Source organism: Schistocerca cancellata, chromosome 4 (assembly GCF_023864275.1).
Source record: "Schistocerca cancellata isolate TAMUIC-IGC-003103 chromosome 4, iqSchCanc2.1, whole genome shotgun sequence".
In the NCBI taxonomy this organism is placed as follows: domain Eukaryota; kingdom Metazoa; phylum Arthropoda; class Insecta; order Orthoptera; family Acrididae; genus Schistocerca; species Schistocerca cancellata.
The window spans coordinates 745,595,828-745,615,117 of NC_064629.1; the positions used below are offsets into that span (position 1 = coordinate 745,595,828).

General features: G+C 40.5%; 1 protein-coding gene across 1 annotated transcript in view; it reads left to right on the forward strand.

The window, feature by feature from the left end:
* Positions 1 to 19,290, forward strand: part of LOC126184416 (mucin-5AC-like) — a 309,546-nt gene that overhangs the window by 169,655 nt on the left and 120,601 nt on the right. Inside the window, exon 11 of the mRNA XM_049926804.1 lies at positions 7,038 to 7,204. Within this exon, the coding sequence (XP_049782761.1) occupies positions 7,038 to 7,204 (167 nt within the window). The remainder of the gene's footprint in view (positions 1 to 7,037; positions 7,205 to 19,290) is intronic.

Sequence of the window (19,290 nt, forward strand, 5' to 3'; positions counted from 1 at the left end):
TTATGGAAATGGAAGAGGATGTAGATGATGATGAAATGGGAGACACGATACTGCGTGAAGAGTTTGACAGAGCACTGAAAGACCTGAGTCGAAACAAGGCCCCCGGAGTAGACAACATTCCATTGGAACTACTGACGGCCTTGGGAGAGCCAGTCCTGACAAAACTCTACCATCTGGTGAGCAAGATGTATGAAACAGGCGAAATACCCTCAGACTTCAAGAAGAAGATAATAATTCCCAATCCCAAAGAAAGCAAGTGTTGACAGATGTGAAAATTACCGAACAATCAGTTTAATAAGCACCAGCTGCAAAATACTAACACGAATTCTTTACAGATGAATGGAAAAACTAGTAGAAGCCGACCTCAGGGAAGATCAGTTTGGATTCCGTAGAAATACTGGAACACGTGAGGCAATACTGACCTTACGACTTATCTTAGAAGAAAGATTACGGAAAGGCAAACCTACGTTTCTATCATTTGTAGACTTAGAGAAAGCTTTTGACAATGTTGACTGGAATACTCTTTCAAATTCTAAAGGTGGCAGGGGTAAAATACAGGGAGCGAAAGGCTATTTACAATTTGTACAGAAACCAGATGGCAGTTATAAGAGTCGAGGGACATGAAAGGGAAGCAGTGGTTGGGAAGGGAGTGAGACAGGGTTGTAGCCTCTCCCCGATGTATATTGAGCAAGCAGTAAAGGAAACAAAAGAAAAATTCGGAGTAGGTATTAAAATCCATGGAGAAGAAATAAAAACCTTGAGGTTTGCCGATGACATTGTAATTCTGTCAGAGACAGCATAGGACCTGGAAGAGCAGTTGAACGGAATGGACAGTGTCTTGAAAGGAGGATATAAGATGAACATCAACAAAAGCAAAACGAGGATAATGGAATGTAGTCGAATTAAGTCGGGTGATGCTGAGGGAATTAGATTAGGAAATGAGACACTTGAAGTAGTAAAGGAGTTTTGCTATTTGGGGAGCAAAATAACTGATAATGGTCGAAGTAGAGAGGATATAAAATGTAGACTGGCAATGGCAAGGAAAGTGTTTTTGAAGAAGAGAAATTTGTTAACATCGAGTATAGATTTAAGTGTCAGGAAGTCATTTCTGAAAGTATTTGTATGGAGTGTAGCCATGTATGGAAGTGAAACATGGACGGTAAATAGTTTGGACAAGAAGAGAATAGAAGCTTTCGAAATGTGGTGCTACAGAAGAATGCTGAAGATTAGATGGGTAGATCACATAACTAATGAGGAAGTATTGAATAGGATTGGGGAGAAGAGAAGTTTGTGGCACAACTTGACCAGAAGAAGGGATCGGTTGGTAGGGCATGTTCTGAGGCATCAAGGGATCACCAATTTAATAGTGGAGGGCAGGGTGGAGGGTAAAAATCGTAGGGGGAGACCAAGAGATGAATGCACTAAGCAGATTCAGAAGGATGTAGTTTGCAGTAGGTACTGGGAGATGAAGAAGCTTGCACAGGATAGAGTAGCATGGAGAGCTGCATCAAACCAGTCTCAGGACTGAAGACCACAACAACAACAACATTTCTAGAAGGCTTTTGACACCATACCACACAAGCAGTTTGTAGTGAAATTGCATGCTTATGGAATATCATCTCAGTTATGTAACTGGATTCATGATTTCCTGTCAGAGAAGTCACTGCTGGTAGTAATTGACAGAAAGTCATCGAGTACAACAGAAGTGATTTCTGCCGTTCCCCAGTGTGGTGTTATAGGACCTCTGCTGTTCCTTATCTATATAAATGATTTAGGAGACAATCTGAGCAGTTGTCCTAGGTGGCTTGCAGATGATGATGTCGTTTATCACCATAAGATCAAATGAAATTGCAAAACGATGTAGATAAGATATCTTTAAGGTGCGATAATTAACAATTGATCCTAAATAATGAAAAGTGTGAGGTGATCCAGGAGTACAAAAAGGAATCTGTTAAACTTCGGTTACACAGTAAATCGGTCAAATCTAGAAACCTTAAATTCAACTAAATACACTCCTGGAAATTGAAATAAGAACACCATGAATTCATTGTCCCAGGAAGGGGAAATTTTATTGACACATTCCTGGGGTCAGATACATCACATGATCACACTGACAGAACCACAGGCACATACATAGACACAGGCAACAGAGCATGCACAAGGTCGGCACTAGTACAGTGTATATCCACCTTTCGCAGCAATGCAGGCTGCTATTCTCCCATGGAGACGATCGTAGAGATGCTGGATGTAGTCCTGTGGAACGGCTTGCCATGCCATTTCCACCTGGCGCCTCAGTTGGACCAGCGTTCGTGCTGGACGTGCAGACCGCGTGAGACGACGCTTCATCGAGTCCCAAACATGCTCAATGGGGGACAGATCCGGAGATCTTGCTGGCCAGGGTAGTTGACTTACACCTTCTAGAGCACGTTGGGTGGCACGGGATACATGCGGACGTGCATTGTCCTGTTGGAACAGCAAGTTCCCTTGCCGGTCTAGGAATGGTAGAACGATGGGTTCGATGACGGTTTGGATGTACCGTGCACTATTCAGTGTCCCCTCGACGATCACCAGTGGTGTACGGCCAGTGTAGGAGATCGCTCCCCACACCATGATGCCGGGTGTTGGCCCTGTGTGCCTCGGTCGTATGCAGTCCTGATTGTGGCGCTCACCTGCACGGCGCCAAACACGCATACGACCATCATTGGCACCAAGGCAGAAGCGACTCTCATCGCTGAAGACGACACGTCTCCATTCGTCCCTCCATTCACGCCTGTCGCGACACCACTGGAGGCAGGCTGCACGATGTTGGGGCGTGAGCGAAAGACGGCCTAACGGTGGGCGGGACCGTAGCCCAGCTTCATGGAGACGGTTGCGAATGGTCCTCGCCGATACCCCAGGAGCAACAGTGTCCCTAATTTGCTGGGAAGTGGCGGTGCAGTCCCCTACGGCACTGCGTAGGATCCTACGGTCTTGGCGTGCATCCGTGCGTCGCTGCGGTCCGGTCCCAGGTCGACTGGCACGTGCACCTTCCGCCGACCACTGGCGACAACATCGATGTACTGTGGAGACCTCACGCCCCACGTGTTGAGCAGTTCGGCGGTACGTCCACCCGGCCTCCCGCATGCCCACTATACGCCCTCGCTCAGAGTCCGTCAACTGCACCTACGGTTCACGTCCACGCTGTCGCGGCATGCTACCAGTGTTAAAGACTGCGATGGAGCTCCGTATGCCACGGCAAACTGGCTGACACTGACGGCGGCGGTGCACAAATGCTGCGCAGCTAGCGCCATTCGACGGCCAACACCGCGGTTCCTGGTGTGTCCGCTGTGCCGTGCGTGTGATCATTGCTTGTACAGCCCTCTCGCAGTGTCCGGAGCAAGTATGGTGGGTCTGACACACTGGTGTCAATGTGTTCTTTTTTCCATTTCCAGGAGTGTACGTAGATTACAACTGCGAACAACTTACATTGGAAAGAACACTCATAAAATGTTGTTTAGTAGGCAAACCAAAGACTGTGTTTTTGTGTTTTATTGGCAGATCACTTACAAAATGTAACAGGTCTAGTAAAGAGACTGCCTGCACTATGCTGGTCCATCCTCTTTTAGAATGTTGCTGCATGGTCTGGGATCTTAACAGATAGGATTAACAGAATACACTGAGAAAATGCAAAGAAGAGAACCACTTTTGTATTATTGCAAAATAGCTGAGACAATGTCACTGAAATAATATAGGATTTGGGGTGGACATAATTGAAACAATGGCATTTTTTGTTGCGCCGGAATCTTCTCATGAAATTGCAATCACCAGCTTTCCCCTCTGAATGCGAAAATGTTTTGTTGACGCCAACCTACATATGGAGAAATGATCATCATAATAAAATAAGGGAAATCAGAGCTCACATGGATAGATATAGGTGTTTGTTTTTTCTGCAGATATGGGTGTTCATTTTCTCTGCGCACTGTTCGAGATTGGAGTAATAGAGAATTATTGTGAATGTGTTTTGATGAACCCTCTGCCAGACACTTAAGTGTGATTTGTGGATTATCCATGTAAATGTAGGTGTACAATCAGCTTAAACTTTGGCCATAATTCTTCTACGTCCGTTTTGTGGAAACTTAAGTGATGTCAGGTCACTTTCTAATTGAGATGCGAACATCTGCTTGTCTGCTCTTTCTAGCAGAAACACACTCATAGCCTTTTTAAGTGATTTATTAACTTCCATAACCATAATTGCTATAATGACATCATGGTCGTAAATCGCCATTTCTATACTGACTTTGTTGATAAGGTCTGAACTGTTTGTAGGTAAAAGGTGTAAGATATTTCCATTGTGGGGGCTGCTGAACTAGCTGCTCAAGACAGTTTTCAGAAAATTTGTTCAAAAGTATTTCGCATGACTGTCTGTCTGTACTCTATGCAATGAAACCATAGCCATTTCAGTGTATATTCAGTATACACTGAACCCTAGACACTGCTGACCATAGACAGTGTTGGAATGACTCTAGAACTGTCACAGCAGAATCAAGTGGCTGATAAAAACATCCAACAATTAACTTGGTTTCACCTAGACCTGTTTTACGTGACCAGTATAATTCAGTCACACTCAACTTTGATCCCAATAGTGAGAATACTTTTGTCAACAGCAGTGGCCTCTTATATGTCTTTCCAATATATATTCCATGACTCACTAAATATCTCAGAACTTTCCACTTCAAGTTTGAGTCTGTTTTCAGTCTCGAGAACAATATGAGTGCAAGAACTTTACTGGAGGGGAATAAATTCAGGGACTTTGTTACAATTACTTCGACATTTTACTGATAAAATTTTGACAGTCGAAGTGTCTTTGCTCTGAACGCATTCAGACTTCCCTTACTGTGTATCAACTGGCAAGTGTTCATCAGAGTACCTCAAACTACCAACGAGCCTAAAAAACCCTCGTGCACTCCACGTGTACTCTGCTACTCGAGTAGCTGCTTCCTTTGTGTAATGAACCCCTGGCCTACCTATGGGAGTTCTACAAATCCTCACTGTCCTAATGCAGGTGTATAAATCTGCAGCCAAGACCTTCGCAGAGTTGGCGTATCCTTTGGTTGAGACCCTCCACTCAGCTCCATAGTAAAGGACCCTGATGATCTCTCAGAATGCATGCGACAGAGGTTGTTGGTTCCATTGTCAGCCACAACTTGAAGACAACTGCACCCTGCATGGTCGATAGCCAGGGACCAGGCCACTGCCACACCTTGGATGAGGCCTCCCAGCAGGCATACCAAGTGCAGACTGGCTTTCTTTTGTAGGTGGTATCTTGAATTTTACACCACTTCTGGTTGGCTACAAGTCTGGATCCAGCCGCTGCACAGGCAACTGCTTTGAAGGAGTCATGAGATGTGTCATTATAACATGAGCTGGCGCTAATGCGAACCTGTTTACAAGGCCATCTATAATACTGAAATCATCACAGGGATCAAGAAGAAGAAAAACTGTAGGTGAAAGGCTTTGGTACCCATGCTGTACTTGATGGTCTTTGTGTTTTTGTTGATGGTAGCTTGAATTTTGCACTTTTTAACAGTGATAAATTTAGTCATTGTAATGGATGGCTTACCGTGGGTATTGCTTGTTGTGGAGTTACTGAGAGTATGTTCATTGCCATAAATATTCAAATGAAGTCTTCCTCCTCCTTGACAACGCAAGGCCTCACAAGTCTGTGTACCCGAAAGGAGCTCACAAAACTTCATTAGACTCTTCTTCATCATCCAGCCTACAACCCTGATCTCGCACCTGATCTGTGTGGAAAGCAGCTACTAATGTAGCAAGACGTCGGTTGCAATGTTGACTAGTGGAGTGGTACCATGTGGGCATACAGGCCTTCCCAGTAAGGTGGTGTAAGGGCGTCTTATTGAATGGAGCTTATGTTGAAAAACAGGGTTTTGTAGCCAATAGAGTGGGGAATTACATGGTGTATTGGAATTCTGAATAAGGCCAACCTGGTTTTTTTTTTTTTTTTTTTTTTTTTTTTTTTTTTTTTTTTTTTTTTTTTTTTTTTTTTACTGTTGCTTTACTTATTTGACACCCCTTGTAATATGTACAACATATTAATTAATTATTGTTTGTTAAAGACAAGCATTGGTTGATAATTAATTAATTGTACATTGGTTGAAAGAGTTGTTGCACTAGGTGACTGTTGTGAACATTCTGCCACGTACAAATAAAATGGAATTTAGCTTTCTCCATTGTAAACAATGTGACTGGGTGAACTTAATTCGTTGATAAATGTATCCTCTCTGATGCACAAATATAAAAAAACTGACTTGAAAAAACTGTAAAATTACAAGGAGGCAGGATGGCTGGTCAGAACATTCAAAGGTGAAATTCTGAGTATGACTGATAAACATCTGCAAAAGTAGAACCAGAATAAGTCAGGGAATGTTAGAGAGGAGAGGCAGGTCACCTGTGTTTTGGAGGAAAAGGAGACAAAGGAGATGGAGGAGGTACCAGAGACAGTAGGCAAGTAGTAGTGGAAGATAGAAATTTTGTTTTCAGCTGTGAGGCTTGCTTGAATGGGTCAACTGTTGCGGAGGCTACACATGAAAGATTACAATTTCAACATTACATATGAAAGATAAACTTGAGGGTTAAATATCTATCCTGTCATGTAGTTGTAATCTGTCGGGTAGTTTCAGTGATAAATTCTGCTTCCTTTGTATTGTATCTCCTCAGTCACATGGTGCGTTTAAAGTAGGAAATGTCACAGATAACAAATATTATTGTGTAGTTAATTTTTGACTAATATGGATCAACAATTTGGAGTATATTATATAGTCTGTAGCTGTAAAAGTTAACTTAGGAACTGCCCAAAGACAGATTTTAGGAAAGATGTATGACATTTATTGATTAGTTTAATTCTTTTCTTAATATCTCACTTCTTGTATTTTGTGATGAATGAAAGAGTTGATAGTAGAATTAAAACAAAAACCAAATTGTAATCAGGTCTCAGTCAGATGTTTTATTGTGAATGCTATGTGTTTTGCAATCACATGCAGGTATTGGAGATGAAGATGATATTGCCATGTATGAAGCAGAGGAACAGCCAATTACACCGTCGGCTGTTGGTCATGTTCATTCAGTTGACCAGTTGCAGTCTGATAGCACTACTCACCCATCACAAATGTTGAACAACATCCCATCAGCTCCACAGATTCCTATGCAGGTAAGTAAGATTTACATAATGAATAAATCATTCTCCTGTTCATGGATTCTAGAGGGGAAGAAGTTAAGTGGGTGCTAGTTCTTATTGTATGTCAACAGTTGTATGCATTTCAGTGGTGAAAGGCAAAATGACACTAACTCAATGGAAAAGAACTTCACCACAAAAAATGCACTATTTGATACTACACACTTTTTATGTGAGGTACAGGTGCATTGTGACCTTGTGTGTTGTGGTCTTCAGCCCAGAGACTGGTTTGATGCAGCTCTCCATGCTACTCTATCCTGTGCAAGCCTCTTCATCTCTGAGTAACTGCTACAACTTACATCCTTCTGAATCTGCTTAATGCATTCATTTCTTGGTCTTCCTCTATGATTTTTACCCTCCACACTTTCCTCCAGTACCAAATTGGTGATCCCTTGATGTCTCAGAATATGTCCTACCAACTGATCCCATCTTCTAGTCAAGTTGTGCCACAAATTCAGGACCACCTCATTAGTTATATGATCTACCCATCTAATCTTCAGCATTCTTCTGTAGCACCACATTTCGAATATTTCTATTCCTGTCTTGTCGAAACTATTTATCGTCCGTGTTTCATTTCCATACATGGCTACACTCCCTGACACTTAAATCTATATTTGATGTTAACAAATTTCTGTTCTTCATAAACGCGTCCCACACCACAGCCAGCATACATTTTATGTCCTCTCTGCTTCGACCATCATCCCAAATAATGAAACTCGTCTACTAGTTTAAGTGTATGATTTCCTAATCTAATTTTCTCGGCATCACCTGATTTCATTCGACTATATTCCATTATCTTCATTTTGCTTTTGGTGATGTTCATCTTGTATCCTCCTTTCAAGACACTGTCCATTTTGCTCAACTGCTCTTCCATGTCATTTGCTGTCTCTGACAGACTTACAATGTTGTCGGAGAATGTCAGAGTTTTTATTTCTTCTCCATGGATTTTAATTTCTACTCCAAATTTTTCTTTTGTTTCCTTTACTGCTTGCTCAATGTGCAGATTGAGTAACATCGGGGATAATCTACAACCCTGTCTCACTCCATCCTCAATCGCTGCTTTCCTTTCGTGCCCCTCGACTCTTATAACTGCCATCTGGTTTCTGTACAAATTGTAAATAGCATTTTACTACCTATAGTTTACCTCTGCCACCTTCAGAGTGTGAAAGAGAGTATTCCAGTCAGCATTGTCAAAAGCTTTTTCTAAGTGTACAAATGCTAGAAACATAGTTTTGCCTTCCCTTAACCTCTCTTCTGTGAGGAGTTGTAGAGTCAGTATTGCCTCACGTGTTCCTACATTTCTCTGGAAACCAAACTGATCTTTAGAGAGGTTGGCGTCTACCAGTTTTTCCATTCGTCTGTTCAGAATTCGTGTTAGTATCTTGCAACCATGACTTATTAAACTGGTAGTTCGAATTTTCACGCCTGTTAACACTTGAATTTTTTTGGAATTATTATATTTTTCTTGAAGTCTGAGGGTATTTCACATGTCTCATACGTCTGTCTTGCTCACCAGATGGAAAAGTTTTGTTGTGGCTGCCTCTCCCAAGGCTATGAGTAGTTCTAATGGAATGTTGCCCACTCCTGGGGTGTTGTTTCAACTTAAGTCCTTCAGTGCGCTGTCAAGTTGTTCACACAGTATCATATCTCCCATTTCATCTTCATCTACATCATCTTGCATTTGCATAATATTGCCCACTAGTACATTGTCCGTGTATAGACCCTCTATATACTCCTTCCACCTTTCTGCTTTCCCTTCTTTGATTAGGACTAGTTTTCTATCTGAGCTCTTGATATTCATGCAGGTGGTCCTCTTTTTCTCTGAAGGTCTCTCTCTAATTTTCCTGTAGGCAGTATCTATTTTACCCCCAGTGAAATATGCTTCTACATCCTTACATTTGTCCTCTAGCCATCCCTGCATAGCCATTTTGCACTTCTGCTGATCTCATTTTTGAGACATTTGTATTCCTTTTTGCGTGCTTCATTTACTGCATTTGCATATTTTCTCCTTTCATCAGTTAAATTCAATATATATCTTCTGTTACCCAAGGATTTCTACTAGCCTTCGTCTTTTTACCTACTTGATCCTCTGCTGCCTTCACTATTTCATCTCTCAAAGCTACCCATTCTTCTTCTACTGTATTCCTTTTTCCTGTTCTTGTCAATCGTTCCCTAATGCTGTCTCTGAAACTCCCTACAATGTCTGGTTCTTTCAGTCTATCCAGGTCCAATCCCCTTAAACTCTGCCCTTTCTTCAGTTTCTTGAGTTTTAATCTACAGTTCATAATCAATAAATTGTGGTCAGAGTCCACATCTGCCACTGGAAATGTCTTACAATTTAAAACCTGGTTCCTAAACCTCTGTCTTACCATCATATAATCTATCTGAAACCTTCCAGCGTCTCCAGGTCTCTTCCACATATACAATCTTCTTCACAATTTGTAAACCAAGTGTTATATATGATTAAGTTACGCCCTGTGTAAAATTTTATCATGAGGCTTCCTCTGTCATTCCTTAACCCCCAGTCCATATTCACCTCCTACTTTTCCTTCTCTTTCTTGTCCTGCTATTGAATTCCAGTCTGCCATGACTATTAAATTTTCGTCTCCCTTAACCAGTTGAATGATTTCTTTTACGTCATCATACATTTCTTCAATCTTCATCATCTGTGGAGCTAGTTGGCATGTAAACTTGTACTACTGTGGTAGGCACAGGCTTCGTGTTTATCTTGGCTACAATAATGTGTTCACTATGCTGTATGTAGTAGCTTATCTGCGTTCCTATTTTTTTTTATTCGTTATGCGTTATTCATGCATTGTGACGTATTAGCTTTATTTTGCACTTCTAATGATTATCTACACTTAGGTATGTCAAAATTTTCCATTCTGATCTTGTGGAGCTTAGGCTATAATGCATGTTGGGAGTGTTTGTGTGTACTACTTAGCTCTTGAACATAGGTTCCAGATCAGTTGATAGTTTGGTTAGTTGCCTCTTTCATAGATGCACTAGACCATCACAGAATTATCCTGGTTAACCAGAGTCCACAATTTGCATTTGTTCGTATAAGATTTGCACTTGTTCCATTTCACATCACTTCAAATATTTTATGTTTCTACTGCCCTATGTATGGTTCCAAAGCAATTTATGTTCATGGCTTACACTAATGATGCATTCAAACAGTATGAGGATGTGAAACTTCCTGGTAGATTAAAACTGTGTGCTAGACCAAGTCTCAAACTGGGGACAATTGCCTTCCACAGGCAAGTGCTCTATCACATAAGCTAACCAAGCACAACTCACATTCTGTACTCACAGCCTTACATATGCCAGTAGCTTGTCTCCTACCTTCCAAACTTCACAGACGCTGTCCTACAAAACTTGCAAGACTAGCACTTCTGGAAAAAAGTATTTGCATAGACATTGCTTAGCCATACCCTGGGGGACATTTTCACTACCTTGTTTTTTACATGGTAATGTGCTTACAATCCACACTTTTTGGTAATTCTTTTATGTGTTTTAATAGCAATGATGTTGCCATAGTTCTCAAAGGCACACATGATGTTACAGTCAAATTATTTCACTATTTCCCTGCTCACTACTATTCTGCAATTTTATGTGTGTCTGAAACCATCTTGAAATCAAGGAACAAGTCAGTCAGCATGCAACTACTGCATTCTAGTGACAATCACAGATGAAGAGAGTGAAGTGCATTCCTTATGATAGTTGTTTATTTTTCTAATCCAGGGATAGAAGGGGGGGGGGGATGTTACTTAAAATATAGTCTTTGACGTAAGTACATCAGTACTGTGAAACAGTAAAAGTGGCCTGATACAGGTTTCCTCATCCATTTATGTACCTGTATGCTCAACAGGTAACAAAATTGACATTATTAATAAAATTAGCATAAGACAAAATTTCATGTGCTTCTTTGTTTGTTCAGCAGATAGAGGTTTGCTGTCATATTCAATGGAAACTTTTCTTACAACCCATGTTATAGTAATCGGGTAGCATTCAATTTTTGTTTGTGTGTTATGTTGCAGCTTCATTTGAAATTGTTAATCGCAGCTCCTACTGTTTCATAAATAATTTAAACAATAGCAGGTATTTACCTTCCCTCACCTTGCCTGATGGCCATGCAGAGAGAGTATGAGCAGAGTACTGTCTTCCATAGACCTGTACCCTGACACCAACCTCATTGTGTGTGTGTGTGTGTGTGTGTGTGTGTGTGTGTCCTCCATAACCATTTCTTTATACATCAGTTATATTGTGCAGCTCTACTTACTCGTTATGAACTCTACTATGAAAGATGTTTTATACCAAGTACAATGATAAGTAATTAAATAACAATAATTTTATTATAACTTTTGTGGTGGGGAAATATGCACATCAAAATATTATGTTAAAAAGACCAACAGATGCTCCTTAACAAAACACCACAAAGGTATTGCAGTGATTGTGTATTACGTGCTTGCATAATAGTGCCTTCAACTCAACCACACCATTGTTGACATACACCCAACAAGAACAGTGAGGCAGTGTTTGTTATTCTCGTGAGAAGGAGTGAACTTGTCTAAAATCAACAAAAAAGTGGAGGTTAAGTTTGGAGAAAACTGTGAGATGATGTTTACGATGAACAGTGGAGCAGAAGACCATATGCTTGTGAACTGAGATGTTGAAACAATTCATAAAATCACTAAGTTGGTCTAAGACATCTATTCAGTCACTCATTGACTAGATTGGTGTGCAGAAGAAGATAGCAAAAGTGAAGTAAGCATTTTAAATTTCGCTTTTAAGAAATTTTTCACGTAGGAGAATCATACAAACATACCATCATTTGACCATCACATAGACTCCCGTATGGAGGATGTAGTAATAAGAATTATTGGTGTAGAGACACAACTAAAAGAGCTGAAAGCAAATAAGTCGCCAGATTGTGATGGAATCCAAGTTTGGTTTTACGTAAGAAATCTTCGAGTCACTCACATGCCTGGGAACCTATTCTGTATGCTTATACCTCCATTGAGAGTCAACAGTGTGGCACAGTGTCAATTGCTTTACAGAAATGTATGGATATGGAATCTGCCTGTTGCCCTTCATCCACGGTTCACAGTATATTTGCAGCATTGGCCCCCTATTTGGCATGCATTTATTGCAAATCTCTCGCTCAGTTCAAAATTCCAAGTGACTGGAAAAAAGCACGGATGACTTTTGTATATAAGAGTGTTAAAAGAACAGACCCACAGAATTACAAGCAAGTATCTCTAACATTGGTTCGCTGCAGAATCGTGGAACATATTCTCAGTTTGAATATTGTAAATTTCCTTGAGAAGGAAAAGCTTCTGTCCACAAATAAGTACTATTTTAGAAAGCATTTTTTGTGAGATACTAAGCTTGCCCTTTTGTCTCACGATATACTGTGAACCGTGGATGAAGGGCAACAGGCAGATTCCATATTCCTACATTTCCGCAAAGCATTTGGCATTGTGCCACACTGTCTACTCTTAATGAAGGTATAAGCATTCGGAATAGGTTCCCAGGTATGAGAGTAGCTTGAAGACTTCTTAACTAATAGGACCCAGTATGTTGTCCTCAACAACAAGTGTTCATCAGGGAGAAGGGCGTCATCAGGAATGCCTCAGGGAAATGTGAAGGTGAATGGTCATCTCCGATTTGTTGGGAGAATTTTCAGAAGATGTGGGTCATCTGTAAAGGAGACCGCATATAGGACACTAGTGTGACCCATTGTTGAGGGGTTGGGACCTGGGCCATTTCAAGTTAAATGAGACATTGAAGCACAAGCGGACATGCTAGATTTGGTTTCGATAGGTTCAAACAGCATGCAAGTATTATGCAAATGCTTTGGAAACTCAAATGGGAATCACTGGAGGGAAAGTGACGTTCTTTTCGAGGAGCACTATTGAGAAAATTTAGAGAACTGGCATTTAAGCTTACTGCAGAATTATTTTACTCCCGCCAATGTACATTTCACGTAAGATCCATGAAGATAAGATAAGAGAGATTAGGACTCCTGTGGAGGTATAAAGGACAGTGGTTTTTCCCTCATTCTGTTTGCAGACGGAACAGTAAAGGAAATGATTAGTAGTGGTACAGGGTACCCTCTGCCACGTACCATATGCTGGCTTATGGAGTACAGATGTAGATGTATATTTCTCAGCTATTACATTGGATGATCCTGGGTAAACTGTACAATATTTCTACAAGGCGGCTACTTCTCACCACCAGATGTGACTAATATCTAGCTAATGTGGCTCACTAATTTATACTCTGGTTAGCTAGAAAAGCACACCCATCATGACGCGATGCTATAGTGTCATTGCAGGGAATGTTGACATGTAGAGCACCCTGTTGGAGAAAGGAACTACAGACTCGACGTATTCGTGGCACTGGAATGCGCAGCCAAAAGTTTCAGACCCCAGTAAATGAGCACGGACTACGCGTCAGTGCCTGACTTCTATTCGCCATTGATGTTGTCTCGCTGAATTCATTTGCCTGCAAATGATTATTCTTTAGAGACACCAGTCCTGGTTCCCACGCTTTGCTGAACTGAAATGTTGTGTCTCTGTTAATTAAATCATTAGCAATATGTATTTTTTCTGGCTCTTTAATTACAGTGTCAGTACGAGGAGATGAACAAGAGGATCTTGGTCTCTGTAGTTCCGTGTAATTTGCCATATTGAGACAATGTTCAACAGTAGCAAATTTCTCTGACTGACCTAGTCTGGTGTGATGTTTATGTTCAACACATCTATGTGAATGTAGTCATCAAATCTGTCTTCAGAATTGTGATATGTCTGGCCAATGTATGACTTTTCACACAGACACAAGAGCTTGTATATTCTTGGTATCCTGTGACCAAGGTTATCTTTTACAGAACTCATCATCATTCTTACTTGCACCAGAGGATGCAAAATACAAGGTGTATTCAAGAAGTATCAGGAATTCTGAATTTCATGGGGTGTATTAGTCCGGTTCATAAGATTTTTCGTCATTGTTTAGGTAAATGTGTCTGAAATGTATCTGTACACTGGTAGCCATATTGGATGTTTAGTCTGTCATCATTTGTCAAGAAGGTTGGATCTGTTTGATTAAACTGTTGAATATTGCTTTTGGTGGTTGTGCTGTGGGTAAAATAAGGTTTTATGAGTGGTATAAACATTTTCCAAGTTGGCCTTGAAGACACTGAAGATGACGAGTGTTCTGGGTGCCCCTTCACATCAATAACTGATGAAAATATGAAATAAGTGAAAGAAATGATTATGAATGATCATTAAATCACAATCAGAGAATTTGATGATGATGTTGACATATCAGTTGGCTCATGTCATAAAATCCTTGCAGATGTTTTATGACAGAAACTTGTGGCAGCAAAATTTGTGCCATATGCACCTGCTCATACCTGCTTGTTTCTGAACTTTTGGTGAAAAACAGCACGGTAATGATGTCCACAGAGGCCAGGTCTTGAAAGTACGGAGGAGGAGGCAGCACAGTGATTTTGTTTTTTGTACAGTTGTCACGCACCAACAGGGATGAATATGTAGGTGTATAATCATGATGCAAGAGCCATGAACTGTATTACCACATTTCACGCAATTTCCTTCTCACATTTTCTCGCAGGCATCGCAACACGTCCCGATAGTACCATTGATTATCAGTTCGTCCCTGTGACACAAATTCATGAAGTTGTAACCTTTCAAAGTAAAAGAAAAAAACTATCAGCATGGCTTTGACATTTGACATGATCTAATGAGCTTTTCTTGGTCTTGGAGAAACTTTCGTGACCCATTTTGAAGATTGAACCTTGGTCTCGACATCATAACCGTAGACCCACATCTCGTCACCAGTTGTGATTCTCTTAAGTAACATCTTGTTCTCATCTGCGCGATCAAAAAATTCTTGACAGACTGTGAGGCAAAGGTCTTTCTGGTCTTGACTCATGAGCCGTGTGATAAACTTGACAGCAACACAATGCATTCCAAGACACTGTGTCAGGATTTCATGATGTGATCCAGCTGAAATGTTGTATTCTTCTGCCAGCCAGGGTGGCCGAGCTGTTCTAGGCGCTACAGTCTGGAACCGCGCAACCGCTACGGTCGCAGGTTCGAATCCTGCCTCGGGCATGGATGTGTGTGATGTCCTTAGGTAGGTTAGTTTAAGTAGTTCTAAGTTCTAGGGGACTGATGACCCTAGAAGTTAAGTCCCATAGTGCTCAGAGCCATTTGAACCATTTTTTGTATTCTTCTGCAATCTCTTGGACAGTCAGTCTTTGATCAGCGTGCACAGTTTCATTGACATTCCTGACATGGGGGTCGCCAGTAGATGTCGAGGGGCGTCCTGGAAGAGGATCATCTTTAAATTCCCTCTCACTATTTTTAAACTTTGTGAAACATTCATAACACTGAGTACTGTTTAAGCACTCATCACCATAGTCTCTCTGCACCATTTTGTGTGTCTCTGTAAACGTTACCTTGAGTTTCGTGCAAAATTCACAAACTGTGTGACACAACGTTCTTCTCAATACAGCACTGAACAATAACTAACAGACATACAACAGAGAAAGTTTCGGCAGTTACACATTAAACACACGTATGTGTAGGGATGCCAACCGTATTTCGCTCCAGCACACCATTGTCCAGTTCTAGGTGCTTCAGTCTGGAACCGTTAGACCACTACGGTCGCAGGTTCGAATCCTCCCTCTGGCATGGATGTGTGTGACATCCTTAGGTTACTTAGGTTTAAGTAGTTCTAAGTTCTAGGGGACTGAAGACTTCAGATGTTAAGTCGCATAGTGCTCAGAGCCATTTGAACCATTTGAACACCATCATCACAAAATTACAAACTTTCCAGAATTTTTTTGAACAGACCTCGTAAGTGTATGATATCTGACGTGCACTACCTTGAAGGATATAATGTAGACAAATAAATAAAATTATTTTCAAAAAATGAAAATTCCCACTACTTTTTTAACATACCTTGTACACTATATTTGATGTTTTTTGAAGGGCACACTGCCAACATAAGGCAGGAAAACTGCCATAGCTGAGTTCTCGTCTCTTTCTTCTGGTTGTTCTTGAGGATTAATGGGTGCTAGTGAAAATGCATTGCATATCTGCGTAACAGAATACCCGTTCTTGACTGACACTTTGCTGATATGACTAAACTTTGCTGACTAACTCTCCAAATCTACGGTACCCCAAACACAGTGAATAAATAAATATATGTAATACACCACTGTGTTGCGTTAGGTAATGACAGCTTGTAGGTCATGGATACAGGGTGGTGTATGTTGCTTAATGCAACACACAGTGGCTCAAGAAGTCATCTTCTATTCTACAAACTATGATGTCAATAAATGCTTTGTCTCCATTTCCACAGTGAAAAATTTTTTTGGGTGGAGGGAGTTTAAATGTTCCAAAATCAGAGGATTGTTATTGCACCCAGTGGCCATACATCAAAGGTACCCAAAAACATTTATGTTTCAAAATCATAACTGAAGTGCTTTGTTTTCAAAGTCTTCCATAAAAAGGTTAGTTGTCATGCAAGGCAGATGGCTACCCAAAGCAAAACCATGTTTACTCAAAAGATTGGTTGTTGAATAAAAAATAAGTCGAGGTAAGCAAGTGTTTGAACAGATGTAGGGTGCCCTCATCTAGCTTAGCTCCTGTCAGTGGCATTGAACCCACCAGAGACAATCGTGTGAACAAAAAGATCACATCAAAACTCTTTAATATTTTGGATTGTTCGAGATGCAAATTTATTTAGCCACCATATGAAATCTTCTGAACTTGAAATATGGTGTTCACATTCCCTTACCAAAGATCTCAAGAGAGAAGCCAGATAATTTGCTAGGTATACACATGCTGAGTCTGCTTCTCATTTCTCTGGTCGAGGCCTCTGGATTGTCAAACTACCATGCAGTAACATTATAGCCCCACCTCTTGGTTTCTGTGCTTTTCTAGTGAACCAGTGTCTAAATTGGCAAGCCGCAACAGCTAGCCAGTTGCACCAGAAGCCGATGATCAGCTTCCTCATAGAAATATTGTGCCGCTTAGATAATACTGTCTGATATATCTCCCGAGAACCTTTCAAACAACGTCATCCATAGGCTATAGCAAATTGTGTAACCAATGGGCACTAAGATGACTTTCCAGTGATCACAAACATGCAATGTCAAAGGAGCACTAGGACAACAATGAACATGTAGGAGATTCATGTATCAGTTAAATTGTGGCAGTATATGGCTACTGGTTGCGCAGTCACAAACCAGAAACTTTAAAAGATGTTGTAAATTATGGAAGCATCCTTTATGTTTAGTAATATCAAAGGCCCAGTATTGTTACATTTTCAGGAGAGGGGTCAAACTATAACTAGTGTTCATGACAGTTAGATGTAAGTAAGGCAGTTGGAACCTGACATTTGATAAAAATCCCAGAGTCTTCTCTTACAATGAGTACTGTTACCCCATGCCAACATGAGCTGCACACTAATGCACCTAGTAATACTGTGTGATTTGAAATTTTGAATTTTGAGATATCGAACCTACAGCCCATACTTCACATTATCGCATCCCGTCTGGTTCAAGGACGCAGTGAAAGGGGGGGGGGGGGGGGGTGTCCAAGTGCCTCCTATCACCTAACTGAAGTTACACATGACTTAGTTGTCTTGTAGTGTAATTGAAAGATATTTTGATTTTCAGTCATACACTGAAAAAGAGATATGTAATAGCGATAGTTAACAAGGTCATTGATAGATTTAATTGTATATGTTGACAGCACTATCAGCTATCGTCTAATGTAGCCAAGACCGATTACTGTACAGTGTTATCATTGCTTCAGTTCAGTTGTTGTTTTGTTAATCATTTTAGTTCTTACTTTCAGTTGAATTTAATGCAAGTGCTGCCATTTGTTGTTTTTTTTTCCTGTTATGATAGTTTCTAAATATGGATAAGTTTGTAACAAAGAATATGCAGAAAACTGATTTTGATTCATCCACTTGCAATACAATAAGTTAAAAATATGTACACACTACTGTGATAGCCCATTTACTTATCTACAGCTGTTTAACATTAGCACTGGAATCGTTATTTGGAAACTGGTAGAACCTTGTTGTTTGTTGTTGTTGTGGTCTTCAGTCCTGAGACTGGTTTGATGCAGCTCTCTGTGCTAATCTATCCTGTGCAAGCTCCTTCATCTCCCAGTACCTACTGCAACCTACATCCTTCTGAATCTGCTTAGTGTATTCCTATCTTGGTCTCCCTCTACGATTTTTACCGTCCACGCTGCCCTCCAATGCTAAATTTGTGATCCCTTGATGCCTCAGGACATGTCCTACAAACCGATCCCTTCTTCTAGTCAAGTTGTGCCACAAACTTCTCTTCTCCCCAATCCTATTCAATACCTCCTCATTTTTAGAACCTTAGGGTTGCAATAATGCAGTATTTCACAAGACAGTGGAGTGGTAGATAACATTACAAATTACATTATATTTAAATAAGTGCATAGAAATACACTCGTACTTGACTGCATCACCTAAATATTGCGTTGATCAGCAAAAATATCGACTAAACATTGATGGTTGCATTTTTTTTTTTTTTTTAAATTTGCTCAATAGTCTATCATTAGTACCCCGGATGGCAAAATATCACCCACTCTGTTCTAACCAGTTCCGATACAGAACAATGGAAAGGGGTTTGTGGAAAGCAGAAGGGATGTACAATGATAGCACAATCTTATTTTATTTATTTATTTATTTATTTATTGTTCTGTGGGACCAAATTAAGGAGGAGTCTCCATGGTCATGGAACAAGTCAGTACATGAAATTATAACACGATAGTAGAAACAGATAAATTGAAATATAAAAAAAACATTCAGGCGACAAGTTGTAAGTTTAAATAAAGAAAATCAACAATGTAACACTGGAATTTGCTTAATTTTTTAGCTCTTCCAGGAGCTCCTCAACGGAATAGGAGTAGTGAGCCATGAGGAAACTCTTCAGTTTAGACTTAAAAGAGTTTGGGCTACTGCTAAGATTTTTGAGTTCTATA